The sequence below is a fragment of the Melanotaenia boesemani genome, chromosome 16 (genome assembly GCF_017639745.1).
Source record: "Melanotaenia boesemani isolate fMelBoe1 chromosome 16, fMelBoe1.pri, whole genome shotgun sequence".
In the NCBI taxonomy this organism is placed as follows: domain Eukaryota; kingdom Metazoa; phylum Chordata; class Actinopteri; order Atheriniformes; family Melanotaeniidae; genus Melanotaenia; species Melanotaenia boesemani.
The window spans coordinates 9,750,137-9,776,912 of NC_055697.1; the positions used below are offsets into that span (position 1 = coordinate 9,750,137).

Genomic DNA, 26,776 nt, shown 5'->3' on the forward strand with positions numbered 1-26,776 from the left:
TATTTTGGGTAGGCCTGACCCATGTGTCTGGGTGGCGTCCCACCTCATTGGCCAGGGGGGGCGTGCTGAAAAGGGTCTGTCACAGACCACCGTCCTACATGTTTAGACCCCCCCACCCACCCTCCACCATGACGAACCGCTTACACACTGTAGATTAACTGCAATAAAAGCAGGGCAGTGGCAGCCTAATGGTTACAGAGGTGGGCTTGGAGTGGGCAGAGGAGAACCTTGTTTCAACTCCCCAGGCTGGCAACTGAGGTGAACCATGTGGGCCCCTGAACAAGCCCCCCCCCACCAGGTGCTGGAATCTGGCCTCTGCTCCTAGTGTAATTAGGTAATTAGGAAGGGTTAATACAGAATTTCCCAGCTGGGATTAATAACATTTAATTATACAATCAATTTCATGACATGCAAAGATTTGATTGGTTTAAAATAAATAAATAAAAGACATCTCAGCAACCAATTGCTGAAACAGCTTTGTGTCAAGTGGGATTTTATTCACAGTTTAAGAAGTTATAAAGTTTTGCTGCATGTTTAAGAGAACTGATAAGTAGCTTAGTGAATCCAGTGTTTAGTATTTGCAATGATTCTGTTCTTCAGCTACTTCCCAAATAATTATTACTTATTTACTAGATCACCACTTTTCAAATGAACCTGATCCATCTTTGTGTTTCAGGTCCTATGACAATTTTTATTTTTATTTATTTTAAACAAACGGCTTCAAACCTCAACGATGAAAACATGAAACAAGCCTGAGCATCTAATTACACCTACAACAGTGTAAGACCTTCCATTGAATATGTCTATTCAATTGAATTATTCAACAGAAATTAACCTGTGATAATGCTAAGATGCACAGACCACTATTCAGGGACAAAATATTTACATTATGTGAGGAACATATAATGCCCTGGTGCACCAGAGACAAAGACTTGCATACCATTTCTTAAATCTATCAATAATTAGGTTTGATATAAAGAGGAAACAAGAACATTTTTAACATTATTCTGTAGATGTCTAAAATTGTCTGGCACTTTCTGGCAAGCTCAGCAAATGTTGCAAAGCTTAAAAAAAACTCAACTATTTTTAAAGGAAAAAAGTTAACATGAACCCCAGAAATGAACAGTTAATATTAAAAAATAATGGCTGAGTGACATGGACAGCACACATTAACAATTTCATCTTGAATCCAATACATGTACAAAACAAGTAAACCAACATGCTCTGCAATCCTCTTTGGCATAACTGGGAAACACAATCTGGTTTGCCAACACAGTGAAGGCAACATGAAAGGCGGGATAATCACATTTTCTCCACATTCGTCTGTGTTGACGCGAAGCATTGGCCTCCACACACCAAAAACCAGGAGGTTCATTTGATTAACACATGGACAGCGTTATTAGCAGCAATAGAAAGTCTTGATTAGCCCAGTCTATTAAAACAATACAGAACACTTCCAGGTTAAAGGTCAGGAATGAAACATTCACCATCAGCCTATCCCTCCTTAGGATATCTGATCAATCAGACGCATTAAGGCCATCTTCAAAATGTAAAACATGAAGAAGTCCATCTTAGTCCGCTGGATGCATCTTCACAGAGGAAAGCACCCATAATGCCAATTGGTGTGCTTTTATTTTATTCTATTTAAGTGCAGCGAGGTTAAGAGCTCTGCTCATTTCTCTTCAGTTCACAGTGTTTTGTGGCTTTCAGTCAAGAAACTGATGCATTGTTAACTTTGTACCAAGTGCATTGGGACAGCGTAGGAGGCACAGTAACAAGTCTGGTGGCGCCGGCTCTGCTATCAGGAGTCTTCACTGGCTCGTTTTCGAGACTGGTCACCTCTGGAAAGCAAGTACAGTGTATTAGTGATTACAACAGCTGTGTGGCAGCTTCATGCGATCAAACCAGATCAAAGCTTGAAAATAAAGAAAACTGACCGTGGAAAACCGTTCATGGAGAGCTCCATTTGCAGCTTCTGGTCATGAGCGGCGTAATCAGGCAGCTGAGACTCCACGGCGGGAGGGTGGATTTGTGGAATGAAGCTGGAAAAAAGACCCGGAGCAAGCTGTGCCCACTCTGAAAGAGAAAAAAACGTGAATTTTTTAATGAAGGCGCATTTAATAACTTATGATCCCAGTATTTTAACAGCAAAAATCACCTGGTCGTAGGGTGTAGAGGCCTTTAACCACACTGGCCATTGTCGATGGCTGCACTTGGAAAGGCCTGGAGTGAGCTTTGATGAGCAGAGCTGAAAGAATGAGACACTCCGAAATCATTATTGAAATATAGGAATTAGGTTTTCCCTTAACAGCATGCCACATGCTTTCCAGATTTTAAGACTGCAGCACGACAGAAAGGACAGGAAAAGGTTACATAAGTATTTGTTCACAAACATTATGAGCTGCATGCTTATACTACAATAGGTGTCAAAGAAGGAAGACATATATTGATGTACTCACGCATCAGTGCATCCAAATGTTTTTCTGCTACATGGTCAGCAAACAGCTTCATCAGATCCTCCTTTAGGTCTCTGTTAAGTTTTGACTCAATGTAGAACTTGTTCTGAAAATGTCACAAATGGAGAAAGATACAAGAAAAAGGGCAAAAAACTAAATAGTAGTCAGCAAACATCTATTTTAGTTACATACTTGTTCTGCAGTTATGACTTAATCTGATAAAAAAAAAGATAAATACCTACCAAGTATATAAATACTGGAACTATACACTGAAGAGAAGCTGTGTATTGTGTCAGCGCCACGTTGAAGTTCTCAATTAAGTTCTCAGATGGGCTGGCCTGCAAATCAGAAGCTATGAGGTAGTAGAATACTTTCCTGTATAACTTCTCTGTATTTGTGCTCTTTGCTTACCTGTAGCTGAATGGAAACCTGCTGCAGGTGATTTGTTATTTTTGATGTCAGATCACTGTAAAGCAGCTCAGAGTGCTGCTGGCAAACACACTTGTAGATGTAGCTTTAAAAAAGAAAGTGAAGCAAAACAAGCATTTTAGGTGAGAACTTCAATAACAATCACATGCAGACCAAACACTTGGTCCAGCTTTGGTTTGTGGCAATTTGGCATCTTGTTAACCTGTCTTGTCTTGTCTTACCCGTAAATCTGAGCGTAGGAGACAGAGATTTGATCCGTAGAGTTCTGGATAAGTAGACGGTCAATTGCATTCTCCAGGTTTGGCCAGTGGTTCTTACGGTAGTCTTCTACAGCCATTGCATTCAGAACTGAATGCAAAAGAAAGGGCGAGGTGATAAGGGTTAGGATCATCACTTTCTACACTAAATCAGTAGTATACCCAGAACTTTATAGCAAGCTGCTGAGTGACTGCCTCAAGTCAACTTACGGAACTTGGAAGTAGAATCGAGGGTGAATTTTCCCTCGACATTAGCTGGCGCAGCCGTGCAGTCAGTCTCGCTGACTTCACTGCTTTCACTGCCTGTATCCGAGTCTAGAAACTTTGACCCGCCGATGCCACCGAAGCAGTGCCTGGTACCCGGTTCTCCAGCAGCGGGCACCGCTGCACAGACGGGCTGCGGGACAGTCGTTACATCCGACAGCTGGCTGCTAAGATATGTACGGACTTTACTGTCGCCGCTCCCACAATAGTTGTGATTATGGTCGTCTTTAGCGCTCAAGCTGTCATCTTCCATCGCCTCCATTTCCACACCTGCTCCTGCGGGAAAAAGGCAGATGGTACTAGATAAACATTTTGGATGAAAAAGTAAAAATAAAGGCGAAAACTACCAGACAGCTTCGATGGTGTATATCCAGGTTCTGCTCTCTACTGGAGCTTTACGACACGTCGTATCACAGGACTGTAGGGAGCAAACTGGGAAATGTAGTTTTTAGCTGTTTCAGCCAAGGGTCTTTCTCAGCCCAAATGATGTGAACTAGACGTCTAAATAAACATGAACAGAATAGTTTGGCTTAGATAGTACAATTATAATCTTTAGACTCTCTTGAAATGTTAACTTGGCTTTTAAATCACCCATAGTCACTTTAAAGTGGACTACACGTAGCAGTAATTTCCAAGTGAAATTAAAAATAATATTCCAGAGGGAAAATGTAAGAAGTATTTTAATGTAAAATAATACGATTAAACATTTTTGATAAACCCCAATTAAAATGAAATACATTTAAAATGTATAACGCTAATGAGATTTTATACATTACACAGTGTTCTCACAATGCACAGTGAAAAGTGTAGAATTGATGGTAACAAGCCATGCAAATAAAATTAGGGGGGAAAAAAGCTATTTGTTTAATACCAACTGATGTTGTATCATGTCGTTGAGAAACCTGATAAGTCACTTTTATGGTGAAGTATAACTTGTAAGATTCGAGCATTCGTGGAGTGGGCAACACAGCTAAACATGTGGGTACTGCCCCACAAGTGCTACTAAGTATGTACCAGTCACAGATAAATCATATATCACCTATGACTGGCGCCTAATTGATGGACATACATATCAGAATTAGATTCTGGATTAAGTGGTGATACTGTATCTCCAAAATTTTGGACCTAACTCCATCCTCCAGGATGACAACACTCTCCCCGATGGAGCCAGGATCATCATAGAGTACTTCCAAAATTGGGAAGTGGAGAGGACGGAATGATCTGCCATGAGTTCAGACCTCAACTCAGTTAAACACTTGTGGGATCAGCTTGTGTCTGCTGTAGGCACAGAGTCGCCAACACAACCACACCGGTCGACCTTCAAAGACTCCTGGTTGAGGAATGGGATGTTATCCCACAGCAAAATGTGACCAGGCTAGTGACCAGCAGAAGGTGCCAAACTGTTTTGACTTTGTGAATCTTCAAAATTTTGCAGATTCCTGACAGTGTAAAAAGAAAGAAGCAACTCAAAACAAAACTGAACACCAACAGGAGAATATTGCATCTGTGTTGCTCATCCCACAGAAGCACAATCCTTACAAGTTATGCCTCATTGTGAAGGTCACTAATCAGGCTTTCCACAATGTATAATACAACACCATTTTGTATAATTAAAATGGAAAAATAATTAACCAAACACAAATTTCCTTACTTTATGTGCTAATTTTATATACCACAATGCACTGTATGCTATACTTGTCTTAACCAAAAATCTATTAACTGACTTCAGATTTAGCAGAACTCAACACAGAACTAAGAAAAAAGAGCATATTCACCCCTGTTTTAGCTTCATTGCACTAGCTTTTAGTATGCTTAAGAAGTGATTTTAAAATACTATTGATTCTTAAAGCCCTTTGTGGCTCTTCACATCTAATTTATCTGATCTTTTTAACCATATCAACCTGCACATAGATCCTCTAGAGGACTTTTTCTAGAGGCACACTTCAAGACCCAAGATGAGAGAGGATGTCGTCAAAGCCCCATAAACTCTGCCCATATGAGCTGCCCAAAGAGATCAGGTCAACAAAGTCTTCTTAAATATTATTTTGAAGTTCTCCTTACAATACTTTATCAGAGAGCCTTTCCTGATTTTTTTTCTTTAATAATTGAATGACTGAAATACCGCCCTAAAATTTTACGCACTGTATATTGTATTGTTTTTGTTTCTAGTGATTTTGATTAATTTTAATTTAGTCTCTGGCTGTGTAACATTTGTTTAGAGAAGTACATTATGACTAAAGTTTATTGCAGCAAAGACAGAGAACCCTGAACACTAGGTCTTATAGACATGTGAGCTTAGTGGATATATGACAAAATACTCTTTTCTCCCAACGGTTGCATCTCAGACTGGACAAGTGCAATTAAAAATAAGCTGCCTGGGAAAATTAGAGCCTGGTTGACTGGTATTCCTTCATGAACCATTGTTTATTTAGGATTATCCTGGATAATGTGCCTTCAACCACTATTGCATGCAAAGACTTGAATACTTTACTGAAAATGAGAAAATAAACGGCTTTGAGCCCAATCAGAAGCTTTATTAGTGTTTATTCTGCTTTCTGGGTCTGTTAACTTGACACAGTCATTAAAGGTGGTGTAGTGATGATTTTCATATGTTTTTATGTTATTACCCATGTGACCAACTGGCAGGATGTTTGTGGGGATATCTTTCAAAATCACCACCAACAATTTCTAACCTTAACTTCCTGCTGGTTGCTATCCCAGCTGTTTCCCATGTCATGTTTTATTGTTGCAGTGGCTACTTTTGGGCTATTGTTTGCTAATATTAAATTATATTAAACATCATGTACTCAAACTTCTCTTAATTTATCTCTATGTTTATTCTCATTCATATGTTGTAAATGTACTTCCTTCCCGCTGATATGTTTTGCAGACCATGCTAACATTATGAGGGAAAGATGAATTTCTCTGAGTGCATTCAGTGCTGCATTCACATGCACTAGGGTATCTAAGATTCACCCACGTAAAGACCAGCCTACACTGGATATTTGTTAGAATTTGGTTGTGTAAAGTTGTGGTGGCACCTGGGAAGCCCAGTCAGAATGTAGAGTTTGTCCATGCCTCCACCTCATATGTAACCCCTTAACCCTGCAGAGTGCCTTAATACCAAATATTCTATGGATTCACATCCAGGCATGCAATAATCTCTGTTGAAAAAAATAAAATAAAATAAATAAATAAATAAAATCTACATGTGACTTCAAAATAAGGCAAGGCAAATTTATTTGTATAGCACATTTCATGTACAAGACAATTCAAAGTGCTTTACATAAAACATAAAAACATTACAGCAAGGTGAAGAAAAAAAAAGATTAAAAAAGATAAAATTGATTACATAAAAACAGCAGGAAAAAGCTCAGATAACAAAATAAAGTTAAGATTTCAGCATAAAAGAACCAAATGCAGATCTGGATTTCTAAATAAAAACTAGTGAAATGCAGCAGAGAACAGGTGGGTCTTCAACCTTGATTTAAATAAACTGAGTGTTTCAGCTGATTTGAGGCTTTCTGGGAGTTTGTTCCAGACATGTGGAGCATAGAAGCTGAATGCAGCTTCTCCATGTCTGGTTTTGACTCTGGGAACTGATAAGAAACTGGACCCAGATGACCTGAGGGTTCTGGTAGGTTCATACTGGGTCAAGAGGTCTCTGATTTGGTCCTAAACCATTCAGAGCTTTATAGACCAGCAGCAGAACTTTAAAATCTATTCTCTGACGAACAGGCAGCCAGTGTAAAGACCTCAGAGCTGGACTGATGTGGTCCACTCTCTTAGTCTTAGTGAGGACTCGAGCAGCAGAGTTCTGAATAAGCTGCTGGTGTCTAATTGATTTTTTAGGTAGAACCTGTGAAGACACTGTTACAATAATCGAGCCGACTAAAGATGAACGCATGGACTAGTTTTTCCAGGTCCTGCTGAGACATCAGATCTTTTATCCTTGATATGTTCTTAAGGTGATAGTAGGCTGACTTTGTAATTCCCTTAATGTGTTTCTCAAAGTTAAGGTGTGAGTCCATCACTGCACCCAGATTTCTGGCCTGATTGGTGGATTGGTGGTTTAAGCAGCAAAGGGGAGAATATTGTTTTCCAAATATGTTAAGCAAATGCTACTAAAGAATTTACTGCATAGCTGCAAAGCTCAAAGGAGAAATGTGTAACTTACTGGGGCAAAGTAGTGGAGTGAACTTAGTTAAGAGAATTTGAAGACATTTTTCAACAACATGGAATAGCAGCACCTGGCCACGTGGTGCACTGCAAATAACCTGCTCCCCAACACCAGCAAGACCAAGGAGCTCATTGTAGACTTCAGGAAGGAGAAAAGAGGCACACACGACCCCATCTGGATCAACGGGAAGGCCGTAGAACATGTCTCCAGTTTCAAGTTCCTGGGGACCCACAACTCAGAGGACCTGTCCTGGACCACCAACACCTCCAGTCTGGTCAAAAAAGCTCACCAGCGCCTGTTCTTCATGAGGTCACTGAGGAAGAACCACCTGTCTTCAGACATCCTGGTGAACTTTTACCGCTGTGTGATCGAAAGCATCCTAACAAACGGTGTCACCTGCCCTCGGGCAAGCGCTTCAGGAGCTTCCGGACAAGGACCTGCAGACTGAGGAATAGCTTCTTCCCCAGAACTGTGTCCTTACTGAATTCTTGCTGACCCCGACACACAACTTCACTGCCCACCCCGCCATTCCTCCTTGGACAATAAACTGTACTCCGCCACCACTGTACCACCTGATTATCCTGCACTCACGCATATCACTAGTTTTAGCAATCCTAGGTAGCTACTATATTATTGCAATATTTCATGTCATTCCACCTGTAGCTTTGTATAGCATAATTTATCATCTGCATATTTCATCCTGTAAATTATGTTCACAGTTTGTTTATAGTTGACTATATTTAAAGCCCATATTAATCTGGATAATATGTTCAAAGTCCATTCTATAAATCACTAAGATATTCTCATAACATACCGTCTACATATTTAATTTCTTATATCTGCACTTGCTGCTTTTGCACTTCTGGTTAGATGTTAAACTGCATATCATTGCCATGTACCTGTACATGTGTGATGACAATAAAGTTTAATCTAATCTAATCTAGTATATGGCTTTTAGTGTTTATGGCTGTGAAAAACTGTTACAAACTGAAGTACAGCAAGATATTATCCTCAGAGTCAAGATGCAGTTTCAGCTTAAAAAAAAAATGAAGAAAACTTCAAGAAGAAGGTGCAAGATCTAAAAGAAGTGATTCAGGATAAAGACAGATTGCCAAACTAAAGAGCAACTTAGAAACTCTGAGGCAGAACAGTGGAGGAAGGGATGTCTAGTTTAAGAGGGCAGCATCCAAACAAAACCCCTGAGAACAAGAAGCACAAACAAGGAAATTAAGTAGACTCCTCGCATGATAGGTTGGCACTCATTTCCCACTTCATTAATACTGAAGCCCCTCCATTGTCTTTTAACTGCATACATTAGCTTCTTACTTAATCTTTCTCCCATCTCACCCATAACCTTTTTGCTCATCCTCAGTCCACAACAGCCTTTTAGGGATGGCCATGAGTATTACCAGACAGAAGAAATGTAAATAAATTACTGACATCTACTGGTCAAATTGGAGATAGCAATCCTCCTAAATGCTATTAATACACTATCCAGGACTTTATCTTTAAATTTACACACAATGCCAAAAACCATAAAGATACAAGGTGTTCGCTACTGTGAAGCAAACAGGCAATAATACAAAAAACAAAAGAAAAAAAAATCATCAGCTTGCAAGACTCTTCCTGTATTGTCATTCTGTGAGAAGCAATTGTAGGAAAATACCGCACCAAATTGTCTAAACTTTCTCCTGAGAATTTCTGGTGTTGTTCTGTGGAAAAATGCTTTAGGGGACGTCATTATGGGCTTGGCACGTTGAGCCACTGGGATTTTTGCCCATTCTTTAAAGCAAAACTGCTTCAGCTCCTTCAAGTTGAATGCACTGCTGGTGTACAGCGGTCATGACAGCAGTCACGACAGATTCACTTAGGTTGAAATCTGGGCTTTGAAAAGACTCTGAGCAAGCCTTGTCCTGAAGATGCCTGTCCCAACACATTTAAAAGTATATATGACAGAAAAGGTCCAAAGTCAGTTACAATAAGCAGAGCTGGAAACACTGCCACTGATTCCTCTGGTTTTTCTTAAATGGTCAAAATGTTATATGTCTTAAACATATTAAAATCAAATTATTAAAATTTTTCAGGTATTTACGTGTTTATGAAATCATATTCCAATGGTATATTAGCATGTAAAGTACATATAGAGAGTATGTTTGTAGTGTATCTGCATGGTGTTTGTTTATGGGCATTTGTTCAGATCATGAACAGCTATTTGTCAAGTAGCTTATAAAGTTTGTTAAAATAGATATGTATATATCAGACAAGCAATTCTATTTAAACTGATCATTTACTTCAAATCAAGCTCTTTTAATAAACCTGACACATGTTCAAATACATGTGTAAGAATCAGTCTGCAGTTATATAAAATAATGTTTCTAAAGAATGATGTAAAATAAAGTGGTGGTACTTTGGCTTCATCGCTGCTGAATAGGTGTGTCAGCTGACTGAATGAAGGCTCACCAAAAGCAAATATTTGGATTTAAGATACAATCAAATGGCATGTGCAGATAAAGCATGAAATATGCTTTCTGACTGGTCAGTAAATAAAACCACAGAACAGGTTCACAGTAACTGTTATGTAACAGAGCAAGCATCTGAAAAGCAGCCCTGCCTTAACTGACCTTTAAAACCAGATTTATAACCCAAGATTTATCAGCCAAAACAGCTAACCTGCACAGTCTTCTTAATATTACTAATATGCACTGAATGCATTGCATGGTTTAAAACACACACACACACACACATTCATCTGTGGTATAAATGATGTCTTTTGGTGCAGCATTAATAGAACTGGAGGTGAGTGTTTGAGTAAAAATCCAGAGAACTCCTTTTGTGATCAATAATGAATTTATGTGAACACTCAGCAGGTTTAGAATAAAAAAATAAGTGGACAGTGCTTTTCTTTTTTAACTGAGAACCCCATGAGAAAAAACAGCTTTAACGAAATACTTAGAAAAAAAAAAAAAGTAAATGGCATGTGAATTATGTTGGCATAGACACGTCTCCATCACTCCGACTCAAAATATGCCAACAGACCAACAGTTTACATGAATCACACTCCCATCGTCTTCTACAAAAAGAAACAGGGCCCACAATACCCGGTTTCACACGGAGGAAAAAGTGCCATTTTCAATCTGAATATATTCCTGACGGTCAATATTACAACTCAATATAACCAAAGTCCCTCTCCTTATAATGTCTCTGGCATAACTTTGTACAGATAAAAACTAGCATCTACTCTTTAAGGAGTATTGTCTTACATCAGAGTATAAAAATATGAGGCTTGACCATAAAAGTAGCTGCCACATGTCAGGAGGAACGCCTTGTCAAAGTTATGTTTGTTTTCCAAAGTTTAGACGACAGGTTAAATATACAAAGCTCGTGACAACGTGGGAGCATGTTGATAAAGTGTTCTTTGGTCTGAAATGAAAGAGTATTGTTCCTTTTCAGTTGTGTACACTATTAAAAAAAGATAGAACCCAACTTTCTACATTGCAGGTCAGACGATGCCTTCAAGTAAAAAACAGAAAATGTGTCTGAAACTCGGTAATACCCACTACTTAGTGGGCAGCAGGCTTACATATTAGCAACTTGAACCAAATTAGAAACATATTGGAACGAAGCTGACATCACACAATGAACAAGATTAACATCTGTCTGAAATAATGATAATTTAGGAAATAATGCTTAACATGGTATTGCATTTGCAATATTCCACAGCAGATGAGGGCATCAGCTAAATTTATGGAAATGTGGATGCAATATGAGAAAACATGGAAATCATTTCTTAAAAATGCAAGGAAAAAAAACTGCATTCTATGTAGTAAATAGTACACAGCATGTAGTTTCAGAGGCAATGTATGTGACAAAATGGTACATAAAAGAAAAAGGGAAAGGCCTGCTGCATATACACACAAAGTTGTCACACCATTTTAACTTTATGAAAAATAACAATAAGTATGATGAGTCAAAAATATATGAAACATATATAAAAAGACAATTAGTGCTTTGTCAAACAGGTACGTTTTACATTTAAAGGTGTGTGGTACTCCGAGTCTTTTCAGAAGTAGTGTCTATCTGCGCACTTGATGCCGCCTCACTGGCTGAATTTTGTAAAGTGTCTCTGGAGTTCGTCTCTTCATCTGCTGGTGCCGTGGCAGCATCCTCCGGCTCGCTCTCATCTTCCACACCTTCTGCGCTACATTCTGATTCCTCGCTGTCACTCCCACAGGAGCTCGACATCTCATCTTCAGAGTCGGAATAAACCTCAGCCCCATGGAAGATGTAACGATTTGGTGCTTGGAAAAGGTACTGGCCCGCTGCGAGAACAACATAGAATCTGTCAAGCTGGTTTTGTGCATTTATGTCCTGCCTGCTTAGTGTTTTTAGCTTTTTTTTAAATATTCAGATGAGCAAACACTGAGAAAAGGTTTAGTTAGTCAACTAAGCAGCACTGCTGTCATCGCTGTGATCCAAGGCTTACCTTCAAGCCGTTTGCTGATTGGACTTCTGTTGACACGACTCACCCAGCATCGTTTACGAATTTCAAGGCTGGATGTCTGGCTTTTAAATTCCGATGCTTCATCTTTTGGCGTGTCCTCTGCTGGAGACTCGGCCGTCTCCTCGCTTGGACAAGGCTTCAAAGGTGTAACATTATTATCAGCTGTCTCTGTGACATTCAGACTTTCAGTGTCCCCTGAAGTCTTGTTTATGGAGTCTGTTTGGTGCTGCTTCTGCACCTCAGGAGCCGCATCGCTGGGAGCAGACAAGGCCTTGCTTGGTGGCTGTTCTGGTAACCGAGGGGGTTTCTCTGTGATCTCAGTGAGTCTTCGAGTGTTGTAGCAGAGCTGTTCAAAGTCTCCGCCCATTCGGTGACAGAGCTCGTTGATAATGCCGTCACAATCCCCGAGTAACTCCACATCAAAGTTTAAATGAGGCAGCGGCTCCCTGTTGATCAGGACCTGAGGCACTTCATGAGGAATGGAGTCTGAATAAAAACAAGAGAAAACAGGGTTTTGTCGTGTGTTTGGGATTAATTCAAACACAACAAAGCTCTTACAGAGACCAGAAATACATTCATCTGAGTAAAACATACTTGGGATAAGCGCAACTGGTCGGACTTTAAGCGATGAGCCGATAACAATCAAGAGGTCCACCTCATCTTTATCCTGCTTCATGGCTCTGTGGAACATTTCTGGAAGATTTTCTCCAAAAAAGACAATGTCAGGCTTCATGATTGCCAGAGGAATATCCGGACACCGTGGACAGCGAGGGACAACCTGCAGGAAAAATTCATTTTATTAAAAGTACAACATACTGTGCAAAGGAAATCAATGCCACTCATTTTGATTGTTTTTCCATGTCTATAACAGGTATAATAATAACTTGTGTTCTCAAAGTGGGTTACCATACCAGCCTAACCAACTCACCCTATTATCCACCAACTGTACTTTGATAAATGGTGCAACATCTCTGAGAAGCCAAGTTAATTCAAAGTTGTTTAATAGTTTTTAAACCAGTGCAGAGACTTTCTGCTGTTTCCCCATGTCACATTTCAAAGCATGATTCTGATATTAAAGAACTACAACCAAAACATATTCAAATGGCATCAAGGGCATCACAACAGGTAAATAACATATCAATAATTTCAATTTTGATTAAAATACACACAGCAAGCCTTATTTAAAGTATGTCACTAAGGGTGGATGCAATGATTAAAACACATTTTCAATACTAGTCTACAAATCCCTGGTAATGCCGATGCTTATTTTTACAAAGTCTGAACTTAAGTATGTTTGGACACTACTGATGGGATCATCCAACCTCTTACAGAAGTAGACTCACAAAACTGACTAAAAGCTGCATTTCCCAGCCATTTTTCCAGGCCTCAGTAAAAAATATTTGCAATGGAAAGAGTCAAGTTGTTTCTAACTTTTTTATCCCTTGAAATTGAAAGCAAATGCACACAGATGAGCCTGAAAGGCTCTGCTGGATTCTTCAAAGCAAACTACCAGTTTCAGAGAGGACTTTCATAAAACAGCATGAAATCACATGCTAGTTATTGGAAAGATTTTTACATGAACAATCCAAAGATTAAGCAGGTATTATCAAGCTATTTAACAAGATTATAGAGCAGTTGTTTTTTTTTTTTTTTATTCACCTGTATGTTAGTTTAATGATATGATATCTAGTAATGCCTGCAAATGATTTAATCTGGATCAAACTGGAATGAATACCTGATTGAAAATGTCTTCCCTTATAGCGTCACAATCCACCTTGTGTTTACAAACAAGACACGAAGCAGTTGCAAATGACCCTGTAAAAAATTTTAAAAAGATAATTATGGCTTTGCACAACCAGAAGGACATAACTAGACATAGATAAATAAATTAGTTGTCTTACTTACCGTGACACTGGATAATTCGCTGAACTCCAGCCACTTGTTCTAAGGTATCAATGTTTTGTGTGTAATTGCGTAGCAGCTTCCCTTTCTTATCCAGCATGGATATAAATCTGTGACAGGGTGAAGGTTGGAACTGACCAGGGTAGATCTCCTGAAACAAAGACGGCAGATTAGCATTCATAGGGAAAAAGAAGTAAATCCTTTTGCTTTTATAGTAAAAGCCATAAGACTGGAGATGAGCAATGATTTGTCAAGGTATCAAAAAGTTCACAACCAGGAACTTTTTAGTGAATCTCATGTTAAATTCAACCTTAGCACAAATAAAGAATTTGTGCCTCTAAAAAACACAAACATAAAAAGAGATAGTAAACTTCAAATTGTTTTAATGCACATATGTACCTGTTGCACAGACATTAAAAAACATCATTTGTGGTCAACAAATTATATATGTACTACCACTAAAAAATGAATATTCATTAATATGAATTCCCTTTAAATATTCTCCCCCATCCCAAAATATGATCAAAACCCCATCATTTAATAAAATCTCCAAGCAGATTTAAGTGTATGGCTGCTTCTATATGAATGCACAAAATCAATACTATGAAAAAGTAGGAACAAGAAACCTAGTACACAAGAACATCAGCTGGTGGAAATCAAAGTTTTATGAAACTAAATGTAAAATAGCAATCAGCTACCATGAAATTAAACTAACCTTAGCGAACTTGAAAAAGGGTCTAGGGTCCCGTCTGAAGTATTCAATGTCAAACATGGATTGGGGATCAGGAAGGTCAGGAAAATCTACAGCAAGTCGTGCATAAATTCCATCTCTAGAGCGGAAGTCTGGTATTCCACATGAAACTGAAACCTACAAAAACAAGGAAACAAAAGAAAAAGGATTAGATGCAAGTCAATAATAGTTCTTCAGATAACGTGCATGATTATTAAGAATAGTGCCAGTGTACAGTAAAACTTTAAATGCATACCCCAGCACCGGTTAGCACAAGCACTCTTCTGCTTTCCCCAAGTAGCCGCACCACGTCTTCTAAGGTGTTAACATCCTTCCGCTTCTTTCTTTTAGGAGGTTCTGATATATTGATAATAATCTGCCACAATGTCATGTCATCTAAATCTGGTGGGAGTATAGTCTCAGGAAGCAGATCCCTCAGAATGGCCCTTGGATCAGTCTCTCGGATGTGTTGCTGGAGGAAACTATAGGAACCTGAGCAGGAACACAACAAATCAGCTCATTACTTGTTTTTAAAAAAAATACACATGCAGTTAAAACCTGAAACCATTGTGTTGATTAAAGGAAAAAAAAGCTAGATGATTGTAAACAAATGCTGCAGAAATAGTTTGGCAAAAATCCGCTAACTTCTCCCAGTTACCTATTTGCGGTTGAGGAGTCCAGTCACTGGAACTTGCATGTGAGGATCTGTCATCTTCCTCATTGATGTGTTCTGGAGTGACAGCAAGACCGTTGGAAGGGAGATCTTCATGTCGAAGAAAATCTGAGCAACGACAGAGAGATAAAGAGAATTTACAAAAGGACAAGTTCACCTACTTATCAGTTGTGACCACCTCAAATTGCAATTATTATCAGTTGCAACAACTATTCATGATAGCAACAGCCTCAATGTGGTAAAGCGGACTTCACTTACAGTGTTTAACATGTGACCACTGAAAATCCATGTCTGGTTTCAGATTGTACCAGGGTACGGAATTTGACGTTACACCAGCTAACTAAGCTAAGTTTATTACCAAGTTTAGTTCTGTTAAAGTTATGTCGTCAAGTCAGCACGGGCCGTGCCGTTGACAGTTTTCTGTCTTTTAAGCACCAACCAAATAGAACTTGGACGAAACTTGGTTGTCCCACACAGAAGTACACAACTATTTCGCAGCTATCTCGCCGGTCGGTTGGTAAAACAACCACTGCACCCACTGTAAGTGATGTAAATTACATATGGCTTTGTTAAACGGCCAACTCGTCATACCTGGACTCTCTTCTGTTGCATCGAAGACAGTGATGTCGCTTAGCTTCCCAAATGGTTTATGCGGCTCAGAGACCAACAGTCCCAATCCATTGTTGTCTCCGCCTCGCGCTGCTGGGGCCTGCTCTACCGCCATCACCGGCTTTGCTTCCTTCTCTGCTGGCTGCGCACAATTCACCGCGGCCTCCCAACTCTCCGTGGCCGCAGAGACGCACGAGAACTGGTCTACCTCAATGGATTTAAATCCATAGTTTGCCGCTGGACTAATTTTTGACCGTTTCGCGGCAGGTTCTTCCATGTCGGAGGCGCCTGCTAAGGCCGTTCCAAGACTGTTCTCTTCGTCCGCCATCTTCAGCCCACAGAGCCGCTAAGGCGATCCTTCCTCTCAGACAGCTGGCTCATTTGCATAAGAGCACGTGACTTGCTCTCTACCAGTAGACACGAGTGGAACGTCCCCGTTTTACGTCGATGACATGAAACCATAACAAATTATTGTTGCCTTCAAATGTCGGTGGCCTAATGTTAAATACTCGCGAACAATTAAAAAAAAATATATATACAGCTATAAGATATACGCAAATGACACACGCTTTGAGAACAGAATGTCAACTGCATGAATTTAATTAATTTAATAATCACCGTATTATATGTCGAGGCTGAATTTGCCGTTATTACGCCAGTTAGCAAATATTCTGTACCATACTTTTGGGGGGAGAGCTATAACATGGCGTGTCATTTTGTCTACAATAACACAAGTTTGAAACTATGTTGTTTCCTATTTTTACCACATCTCTTTCAGTTATTTTTTTATTTTATTTCAAGGCCGCCTGAATGAATCGTTTGTAGAGAATGGCTTTTACCTTCATCATTGAATGCAACATACGTCACATGTTGAGCAAGAGGACTGCTAAATTCTCTACACTAAGAAGAGGTTTTTCTTGGCTTATTTAACTATTTAAAAGTATCTATAGTTTAATATAGTATATCTGACAAAGCAGTAAACTTAGTGAAAAACAGCAAAAGTAGCGTCAGGCAGCCCATGCATCGGGAGACCTTGAATTGAGCAGCTATAATCTGGGGTAGCAGCATCACATTGCTCCGTTTAAATCAAACCACAGGCGTATCTCTGAAATATTCTTATGGAGGCTGTATTGAACTGCAAACCAGAGGACTTGGAGGATTACTACGGGTTATTAGGATGTGATGAGTTGTCGTCGGTAAGTTGGACTCGAGGCTATGACTATTTGCTGGATGACACAATACAAGCGTATTGCAAACCAAAACAGATAATTTTGAAAGTTGACGTCAAACACAATAATTGGTGTGCGTCGAAGATCAAAAACATGCGAGGTATTAATGGAAAAATGTAGTGCTTCTGTGTGCTTTGGATGTGAACCAGCAGAGACCTGTTGATGTCTGACTAAAAGATAAAACTAGTCGTGCGTCAGCAGTGTCTGTGTAGGTGGTGCTATTGCATATATAACAAGTAAATAAAATAACAATAAAAATACAGGTATTTAATAGCAAAAAACAGCATAGATGATGGGAAAATTAACACACTAATTTACACTGTTTTATACTCCGTATATACAAATTTTAAAAATACCATAAATGCTAAAATAGCACTTAGAAAACTAAGAAATGCAGCTGTTGTCCTAATATAAACAGACCAGTAATTTTCAAGGAAAAGCCATTTCTGAAAATCACAAAGAATATCTCACTGTTTTGTATACTGTTTGTTATAATTAGTTTAAATGTTTATTTATTAGTCAAATATTTAAAAAATTATGATTTTTTTCTATTCAGACTGAGCAGATTCTTAATGAATACAAGATCAGAGCTTTGGCATGCCATCCAGACAAACATCTGGACAACCCCAAAGCAGGTGGGTGGAACAAATTATTTAAATGAACAACAGCCTACAATTTCATGCAAAGAAGAGATTAATTTAACTTGATGTTGTCAGCGTAATGCCCAATCACATCCTGATGTTTTCTTTGTTCTCAGTGGCAGATTTCCAAAAGCTACAGGAAGCCAAAGAGGTTTTATGCAATGAAGCCAAAAGAAAAAACTATGACCTTTGGAAAAGAAGCGGCATCACTATTCCATTTAATGAGTGGCAATCTTGGAGTGATTCTGTAAAGACTGTACGTAATGTCATTAGTTTTGTTTATTTGTTTTTTAAAGCATTGTGCATTCTCTAGCTTTTACAAGCTTATTATCGTTTTGCAGTCAATGCACTGGGCTGTGAGAACCAAGAAGGAACCAATGTTGGAGGCCTCCATACCAGATGAGCCAGAAACTTCACAAACAGAGGACCAACAATGCCAACAGGAGGCATCAGAGATCCCTTCATATGATGCTGAGCCTTCATCAAGTAAGTAGATTACAGAAAGTTCTCAAAATATTATAAGATATAAAGAAAACGACACAATGCTTCTGAACTGCAACACACAAAAAAGGAGACATAAATTATATTTAAGGGTAAAAAAAAATAATAAAGGAAACACTGGTGAGTGCCACATTATAGGATCCAAAATTTGAAGCTTCAGAAATCCAAATAATTTTTTTTTTATTTTATGTTTGCATGTACACATCTGTCACAGGCATATGTATCATTGTTAGTTTAACTGTTCTACAGTCATTTCTCCTCATGGGTTCTCAATGCACTTTTAAAGATACATAGTCCAGTTATAATCCAATTCAAACATATCCATTACATGATCTACATTAGTCCAATTTATAATAACTGTGTTCATATAAACCAATTCATAAATAATAATTGCACAGCTAAGGAAACCGATAGATTGCACAGAATCTCTTTGATTCAGTCCCCCAACTTGAGCATGCATAAGTCAGTAGGTGACAGTGGAGAGTGCAAAACTACCTTTTAATAGGAAGGACAAACCTAATGGAAAAAGAGGACAGGACCAAGGGGTCAGCTGCACCATAACTCTATGCCAGGGATACCTGGTAAGAATGGAAAAGAGAAACACAAGTTAATAACAATAATAATGTCATATAGATAGAAAATAAGGAACAAGGAGAGAGAAAAGTGGAGGTAAGTGCTCCATACACCATGGGACATCACCAACCAGTCTTTCCTATAGCAGATTACCTAAACGGATGGCTAAAGCTCACCTAAGCCTGCCCTAACTATAAGTTTTATCAAAAGGGATATTTTTAAGCCATTGTCTTAAAATTGTTCATAAGAAAGGGGATTGATAACTAAAAACACTGTCCCCCCTTCTACTTTTATAAACTGTAGGAATCACAAGTAAACCTTTAGTCTGAGAGCAAAGTGCTCTGACACTATGGAACTATTAAATCTTTAAGATAAGATTAGTTTGGTCACAGAGCAAAAATAGGGGATATCATTAGTTCAATCTTGAAGTAAAAATGCGTAGAATAGTTTTACACCATTAATACACTTAGTATATTATCCATGTTAAATCAGGACTCTTTTCTACTATATAAATTTATAATTAATTTCTTTATAATGTGTGATATTGTTGCAAAAACAAAAAAAACTATGTAAATATTGTATGTCAACTAAAGATGTGATTAATTTCTCTGTGCATTCAGATTTTGCTTGTTTTTACTATGTTTCTATATTATTAAATCTTGTTAGAGTGACTTTTTTTCTTTCATTCGTGCTCAGGTGATTACTGCCATCTTCGCTTCAGGTGGGCTGCTGACTCTCCATCCTGCCTGCTGCAGAAGTTCAGAAATTATGAAATATAAATATAAACTGCTAAATTATATTCAAGTGTTTGTGTTTTGCTGTTGTCAAATATTCATTTGGGATCCTGTTAATTGTGGTGACAAACTTTGCGTTTGTCTGGCTGTGACCCTGCTAAACATCTCTGATAAAATGAAAAAATGTGAACTGGTGTTTGTGTGGCTGTTACAGCTGTAAAAGACCATCTAAACAAAATCTAACTGTTGATTGTTAGATTATATGAATAATTTATTATCTCATTTCTTGTCCTCAGTTATAATTTTTTTAAATTTATTTTTCAGTTATCATTTATTCCAAACACGCTATGAAGATATGATGATGCTAATACTTGTAATCTTGTAATGTGTACTTTATGTGCTGCAGGGTCCATTATTGTGCTAATATGTACTATTTAATGTCTTTAACTGTAATAAAGGTAACAGTTGTGCAGCTTTAACCATGTATTTGTTTGGAAATAAATTATTTATTGTTGTTTGACTTTACCTGTTGCAAAACTTGTAATTTGGCGATTAATAAAGTATTTCTATCTATCTATCTATCTATCTATCTATCTATCTATCTATCTATCTATCTATCTATCTATCTATCTATCTATCTATCTATCTATCATATTTCAGATAGGTATGGTTTAAAATTAAAACATTTTTCAAAATGTAATATCAACTGTAATATAGAGACAGGATTTAAAATATCGAGAGTTGTAAAGTTTTCTAATTAAAACTATTTACATTTCCATGTTAAGATGAACAGCAAATTTGGAAGTAGCATCCTTGTGTCCCTCCTGTACATAAATAGACTAAATAAATAAATAAAATAAAGAATACGTATAAAAATGTCTCAGTGTAAAATTATTTGGGAACTGAAGGGAAAGTTTCATATATATATATATATATATATATATATATATATATACACATTTAAATGATGATGGTATTAGCCAACAAACAGTTCTACTCAGCCTTCGCCGGTGGATGCTGCTGATGCGTTCAATGACGTCATCATGCTAAAAGCTAAAAGACCGATAAGTACGAGGACTGCTGCCGGGTGCGGTGGCGCGCGCCTGTAGTCCCAGCTACTCGGGAGGCTGAGACAGGAGGATCGCTTGAGTCCAGGAGTTCTGGGCTGTAGTGCGCTATGCCGATCGGGTGTCCGCACTAAGTTCGGTATCGATATGGTGCTCCTGGGGGAGCTCGGGACCACCAGGTCGTCTAAGGAGGGGTGTACCGGCCCAGGTCGGAAACGGAGCAGGTCAAAGCCCCCGTGCCGCTCAGTAGTGGGATCGCGCCTGTGAATAGACACTGTAGCGCAGCCTGAGTAATACAGCGGGACCCAGTCTTTTTATGCTCCTTCTGCTACCAAAACCAACTACTCACACAACACACGCGCTCGCATGTCGTGTTTTAACATGTTTCAGTTCTCTAATCGCGGCTTCGCAAATTTTTCTTTTCTATTCAAGTGTACAGCTATTTGTTGCTCCAACAGCGCCTCCACCTGGAGAACAGGAGCATTTTTTAGTCAGTGCTTAAACCAACTATTCCGTTTTCCTGTATTATTCTTAAAAGGAAAGAACTCAAAATAATTCCTCTGGCCGTGAAAACATATGTTAAGGCCTTTGCTGTCCCGTTTAATGTAAAAGAAAAAAATAAATAAAAAGAAATGCAGCACCTTTTTCCCTTAAAAGCATCTTGATGCCAACATGAAATTTCAGGTCAACATTGCAAATAGCTACCTTTTTAAAGCTCAAACAAATGTGTCATATTTAAGTAATAAAAAAAAAAACAATAAAAAAAATCTCTATTGATCACAAAATCCCATTTAATCATCATCTGGCATACTTTCTGTAATGATTCTGATTTCTGTAATAGAACCAAGTCCAATTTCAGCCTTATGTTTCAGATAAAAGCTCACACATCAAGCAGCTGGCATTTCAATGGAAAACATGAAATTAGTCATAATGGTAGTTAATAATTTTTCAGATTTTATTAACTTTATGATCAGCTGTTAGCTCCACAATCATTATAGTCCTGTATTGGAAATGTGCTTTAAAACTGGGCAATCCACCTCTATCTCTCTCATAGAGGTATAAAAATGTGTTGTTATATATATGCAAATTTTATCTATGACACAAGTAAATCCTACAAGTGTGCACAAATGAATCTGAAAGTGTTGATGGAGGTGTTGGGACCCTCAGAGAAAGTATGGTTGCTACTCTCTGCTTGTACCTTAGGTGCCACAAAAGCCAAGAGCAAATCACTAACCATGTCAAGGACCCGGGAACACAGCTTAACCAGCGTGATTACTCTGTCAGGAACTATGCTCAGTTAACAACAGCCACTGCAAGGAACACAAGATCAGGATGGTTAAGTCAAAATAAGATTTAACCAATATTTAATATAGTAGTAAGTAGTAGTAAGTAGTTTATTTCGAGCACATACAAAACCAAATGTACAGCCATGAGAATTCCAAATACAAAAAAGAAAAATGTAACAAAGATCATGCTCGAAAAGGGGCGGGAAGAAGTAAAACTTATTAAATCCCACCCCTTCTCCAAAGTTAAAATAATATTTTCCACTTCCTGTTAATTTTCCATCTGAACTTCACAGTCCTACATCATAGTACACATTTAAATGATTTCATATTGTTCTACCATTGCAAGTAGTTCATTTTAAACCAACACAAAAAATACATATTTCAAAAAGAAGCTTCTTCATTCATAGATTGTGTGAAAGTAATATCTTTAAAAAAATTTTAAATTGCTTTAAATTTGGACATTCCTTGAGCTCCACATTCAACTTATTCCACAATTTTACTCCACAAACAGAAATACAGAAACCTCTCCTCCTTGTTTTCACCCTTTTGACCTTATAATTAAATTTCCCTCTCAAAAGATAACTCCCTTCTCTTTCTGTAAACAGTCCTTGAATATTTGCAGGTAGTAATTTGTGTTTTGCCTTAAATAAAATTTGTATAGTCTGTAAATTAATAATGTCTTTCAATTTTAATAATTTTGACTGCAAAAATAATGAATTGGTCCCTGTAACCTACCTCATGGATGATCCTTATGGCTTTCTTTTGGAGAACAAATAGTGGATGTATTATTGTTTTGTAATTCATACCTCAAATTTCTGCACAGTAATTAAAATATGGAAGAAATAACAAGCGAAAAAGAGTATGTAGTGATTTATGATCTAGATTCTGTTTTGCTTTATTTAATACTGCTAAACTTCTTGAAACTTTACTGTGGATATGTCTAATGTGTTGTTTCCAACTAATTTGTTCATCTATTATCAACCCTAAAAATTTTATTTCATTCACTCTTTTAATCTCTACCCCATCCAACACAATTTCATTCTGCAAATTTGTTTGATCATTTCCAAACACCATTATTTTGGTTTTCGTCAAATTTAATGATAATTTATTTCGATCAAACCATAATTTCATTTTTTAAAATTCTATGTTTATCTCCTTTATTAACAACTGTAGAGCACTGCTAGAACAAAAAGTACTGGTATCATCTGCAAATAAGACCAGCTTTAACACATTTGTTACCTTACACAAATCATTTATATAAAGAATGAACAATTTGGGGCCCAAGACTGATCCCTGTGGGACACCACAAGAAATGTCCAAACTAGTGAAACAGACGTCCCCAAGCTTGACAAACTGTTTCCTTTCTGTCAGAAAACTCTTGATCCAGTCAAGTACCTTACCTCTAATCCCATATCTCTCTAATTTATACAACAAAATATCATGATTAATTGTGTCAAATGCTTTCTTCAAATCAAAAAATAATCCCATTGTGTGCAATCTTTTATCTAGTGAATTTGTTATATCTCTAGTGAATTTGTTATATATAGTATAATAGTAATTATAGTAATATAATTACTGGAGGTTTGCTTAACAACATTTAACAATAACTCACTCGTTGGTGATCTGGTGAAGATGTAATGGGACCACCTGCTGAAACTTCTCTGCTTCAGATAATGGCACCTCCAAACTGCTGACAACAAACAAGAGGTAGAAACAGGTATTTTACCCCCAAATCATTAAAACCCTTTCCAAAGACATGGAACTGTGTGAAAATCCCCATATTAAAAAACAGTAACAAACATAAATGTGTTGATGTTAACACCTGAGAGTTTGAATAAGAGAGGTGTAAATTATTGCTTTGAAGAAACAAGTGAAACAAAACATTTTCATACCTCTCTGTCCATGTCTAATGGTGATTTATTGGCCCAACTGCTGTTTCCAACAGCTTGTTGAATCTATGCTATGAATTTAAGCAGTTCTGAAGGCAAAACAGGGCCCAACCTGTTACAAGAGAGCTGTACCTAATAAAGTGACCGGTGAGTGTATATACAGTAGCTGACTGCACTGGAGTTTATTTACCTTAAGGCAGTGTTTCTCAAATGGGAGCATAAAATCAAGTAAACAAAATAAAATATATTTATAAAATAAAATTATGGACTTGTGTAGGACAAAAAAAAAATTATGAAACTTGACTTATTTTTTTCTGGTAATTTCTGGTTGTTCATAATGTTTTTAAAAGTATAGTTCATTAAATGTAAACATCTTGATAATATACTATATAATAAAAGGAAAATGTGGATTCTTCATTTTATTATTTATAGGTTATTATGCTGCTATTTTTATTGGTTTGGCCCACTTGAAATGAAACTGCTGCATATGGCCCCTTGTCTCAAACTGAATCTCATGGTTTAGTACTGAGAGAAACGATTACTAAACAGGGAACAATATTGAAATAAGTTTGAGAATCCTTTCGTTTCATGACTATTTCTTTTAGCTTATTGATAAGAATCTCGTGAATTGAAAAGGGATTTTACAGCTATCTTCAAAGAAAATAAAAAAAAATCATAATACACTATTAAAAATAACAGGGCTAGCTTATAATTTTAATAGCGTTTCGTACTATTTCCTTGTACTTTCCTCTTTTCAATCCTATTGGCCAACTCCGAAATATTTCGATTCTCATTGGTCCAACCACCTGCCACTCAAATAGTCCTGTCGGGTTCATGTCAGTCCAAGAAACCGCGTCCGATTCAGGTCATTTTGGGTACTTGATAGTGACAGCATAATGGCGGGACGTCTGCTTCTCCGAGCTTGTTCAACACTGAGAAGAAATGTGGTGACCAAACCGCTGCACCGTACTATGTCCTCAGTGGGAGGTAAACATTTATTTTTGGCAAGAGGGAATAAATATTTTAGGTCGATAAACTGCGGGGGAAAGCCTAACTGTTTTCGGTAATAAGACAAAGTTTAGCTGAGAGCTGCAGGACTGGTTATGTTTAGTTACTGAGGAAGTCTTACGTTTATTGCGCAGTTTGGTTACTAACAATACGATGACAACTGGTGTTCACAGTCATGTTATGCATACGAACGTATTTGTTGTCGTTGTTGTCCCTTTTATGAGCAACGATATTGTGTATGGGAGAAAAGTGGTGGAAACGTATGAAAAGAAAATGAAGGTCATTTGGACTTTAACTCGTGGAAAGGCCTGTGATAGACCCACCTCTTTTGGCAGCCCTACTTGGTTTGATGCCAATATCCTAATAGAGGACGGGGGAAGGCGTGTAGGTGTGGGAGGTGCAGTGACAAAGTGCAGCTTTATTCCTTGTCGCTACCATCCTCAGCTACAACCATGACATCTGCTGAAATTAAAGTGAACGTGATTTTGGGTTTATCATGAATCTGTACCAACCTCTGTGCCACACACTTTCAGGAATACCAACAGATGACGAGCAGGCCACTGGACTGGAGCGACGCACCCTGCAGGCCCTTAAACAGGGAAAGGTAAGCTGCTCCATTTGTATAGTACAGTTAAACTGTACATGAACCAATTTTCTTCATGTCCACTGCACAGGATCCCTACAGCATCCTGAAGCCCAAGGCCTATGCTGGTACCAAGGAAGACCCTCATATTGTGCCAGGCATTGGAAGCAAGAGGCTGGTGGGCTGTGTTTGTAAGTCCTCCTCTGCAGGCTGACTTTCACACAACTGTTTCTTTTCTTTGTGACCATTACAAATCAGGTTATTTATTATTGAATTGTTTCATTAGGTGAGGAAGACAACACTGCTATTGTGTGGTTCTGGGTTCATGAGGGGGATGCCCAGCGCTGCCCTTCCTGTGGTTCCCATTATAAACTGGTTCACCATGAGTTGCCCCATTGAAAACAACAGCTCTGTCCAATGTAACATCAGACAAATATACTGTCTTCATTCAGGGCTATGTAATACAGTGTGTGCCAATCATTAATGTGTATAATTTATCATTAAAATATGAACTTAAAACTGAGACATCTGTGGCTTTTTGTTGTGGGATACAACATGGTGTGGCTTAAGTACACATTTAAATGTTTTTGTTTGGTCTTTGTTAGCTTTCTCCACCCTATGTGTACCTGATTCTGTCATGCATTTCTTTGGTTTGTTATGAATCATTCATCAATCGTTAGAAGCCTGCTGCTGCAGGTTTAAATTTCTTCAGTATTATCTATAGAAAATCCAAAGGCATCGCAGTTTGACAGGTAAGATAGCATTTCTTTCCAACAAAAAGGTGATTTCCAAAGAGCTGTCGAACAAAAACTGAGCATACCTCAACATGGTGTGCAGTGTATACTTTTTAAAAAAATATGGCTATTAGACAAGTAGGGGACAAAAGAAGTGGGAAGGTTATAAAACATCTACAGGAGATGAAAAGTATACTAAACTGATTTAAGAGATAGGTGTTGGAGTTAAGCAAAGACCGGTTATAGGACCTGAGAGATACATCTGGGACCTCAGTTGCTCTGTCTGCTTCAAAATCTAATACAAAAACTAGTCTTAAATCTGTGATAACAGGTCTTACATGGACCCATGGTAAGTAAACATAAATGCCTCATAATAGATTAAAAACTAAATTTATTTTGGTAAATTATTTAGATACCAATAGAAAAAGTTTGACTTTGTATATTTTTTTCTATTACTGACTTTGTTGCATGTTGCATCTTTAAAGCAAGACCACTGAACTTTGATAGATAACGCTGTAGTGTCCCCTAAT

General features: G+C 37.9%; 4 protein-coding genes across 4 annotated transcripts; 2 read left to right on the plus strand and 2 right to left on the minus strand.

The window, feature by feature from the left end:
- Window positions 1-487: 487 nt before the first annotated feature.
- cacul1 (CDK2 associated cullin domain 1) lies at window positions 488-3,802 on the minus strand. Its single transcript, XM_042010492.1, has 8 exons — window positions 3,353-3,802; window positions 3,107-3,233; window positions 2,868-2,970; window positions 2,699-2,794; window positions 2,460-2,562; window positions 2,159-2,248; window positions 1,938-2,076; window positions 488-1,841 (listed from the first exon to the last, which is right to left on the minus strand). Exons 1-8 carry the CDS (start codon window positions 3,666-3,668, stop codon window positions 1,802-1,804), a joined length of 1,014 nt encoding a protein of 337 aa, XP_041866426.1. The 5' UTR covers window positions 3,669-3,802; the 3' UTR covers window positions 488-1,801.
- Window positions 3,803-11,426: 7,624 nt separating this feature from the next.
- sirt1 (sirtuin 1) lies at window positions 11,427-16,383 on the minus strand. Its single transcript, XM_042010470.1, has 9 exons — window positions 15,984-16,383; window positions 15,378-15,500; window positions 14,976-15,211; window positions 14,705-14,857; window positions 13,993-14,140; window positions 13,823-13,902; window positions 12,682-12,865; window positions 12,070-12,573; window positions 11,427-11,905 (listed from the first exon to the last, which is right to left on the minus strand). Exons 1-9 carry the CDS (start codon window positions 16,327-16,329, stop codon window positions 11,619-11,621), a joined length of 2,061 nt encoding a protein of 686 aa, XP_041866404.1. The 5' UTR covers window positions 16,330-16,383; the 3' UTR covers window positions 11,427-11,618.
- Window positions 16,384-16,783: 400 nt separating this feature from the next.
- Window positions 16,784-20,199, plus strand: dnajc12 (DnaJ (Hsp40) homolog, subfamily C, member 12). Its single transcript, XM_042010501.1, has 5 exons — window positions 16,784-17,197; window positions 17,787-17,865; window positions 17,988-18,127; window positions 18,213-18,357; window positions 19,642-20,199. The coding sequence occupies exons 1-5, from the start codon at window positions 17,120-17,122 to the stop codon at window positions 19,722-19,724; spliced, it is 525 nt and encodes a 174-aa protein (XP_041866435.1). The 5' UTR covers window positions 16,784-17,119; the 3' UTR covers window positions 19,725-20,199.
- A 4,552-nt stretch (window positions 20,200-24,751) lies between these two features.
- LOC121655066 (cytochrome c oxidase subunit 5B, mitochondrial) lies at window positions 24,752-26,035 on the plus strand. Its single transcript, XM_042009459.1, has 4 exons — window positions 24,752-24,908; window positions 25,463-25,533; window positions 25,604-25,703; window positions 25,799-26,035. The coding sequence occupies exons 1-4, from the start codon at window positions 24,818-24,820 to the stop codon at window positions 25,909-25,911; spliced, it is 375 nt and encodes a 124-aa protein (XP_041865393.1). The 5' UTR covers window positions 24,752-24,817; the 3' UTR covers window positions 25,912-26,035.
- Window positions 26,036-26,776: the final 741 nt, after the last annotated feature.

Excerpts from the sequence above, each read along its gene's own strand:
- cacul1 (XM_042010492.1), bottom strand. The coding sequence starts at position 3,668 with ATGGAGGCGATGGAAGATGACAGCTTGAGCGCTAAAGACGACCATAAT. Across the intron at positions 3,234-3,352 it reads CGATTCTACTTCCAAGTTCC|TTCTGAATGCAATGGCTGTA; the intron begins GTAAGTTGACTT and ends TTTTGCATTCAG. Across the intron at positions 2,971-3,106 it reads TCCTACGCTCAGATTTACGG|CTACATCTACAAGTGTGTTT; the intron begins GTAAGACAAGAC and ends TCTTTTTTAAAG.
- dnajc12 (XM_042010501.1), top strand. The coding sequence starts at position 17,120 with ATGGAGGCTGTATTGAACTGCAAACCAGAGGACTTGGAGGATTACTAC. Across the intron at positions 17,198-17,786 it reads GATGTGATGAGTTGTCGTCG|ACTGAGCAGATTCTTAATGA; the intron begins GTAAGTTGGACT and ends TTTTCTATTCAG. Across the intron at positions 18,358-19,641 it reads TGATGCTGAGCCTTCATCAA|GTGATTACTGCCATCTTCGC; the intron begins GTAAGTAGATTA and ends ATTCGTGCTCAG.
- LOC121655066 (XM_042009459.1), top strand. The coding sequence starts at position 24,818 with ATGGCGGGACGTCTGCTTCTCCGAGCTTGTTCAACACTGAGAAGAAAT. Across the intron at positions 24,909-25,462 it reads TACTATGTCCTCAGTGGGAG|GAATACCAACAGATGACGAG; the intron begins GTAAACATTTAT and ends ACACACTTTCAG. Across the intron at positions 25,704-25,798 it reads GAGGCTGGTGGGCTGTGTTT|GTGAGGAAGACAACACTGCT; the intron begins GTAAGTCCTCCT and ends TTGTTTCATTAG.
- sirt1 (XM_042010470.1), bottom strand. The coding sequence starts at position 16,329 with ATGGCGGACGAAGAGAACAGTCTTGGAACGGCCTTAGCAGGCGCCTCC. Across the intron at positions 12,574-12,681 it reads ACCAGTTGCGCTTATCCCAA|ACTCCATTCCTCATGAAGTG; the intron begins GTATGTTTTACT and ends GTTTTTATTCAG. Across the intron at positions 11,906-12,069 it reads AATCAGCAAACGGCTTGAAG|CGGGCCAGTACCTTTTCCAA; the intron begins GTAAGCCTTGGA and ends TTGTTCTCGCAG.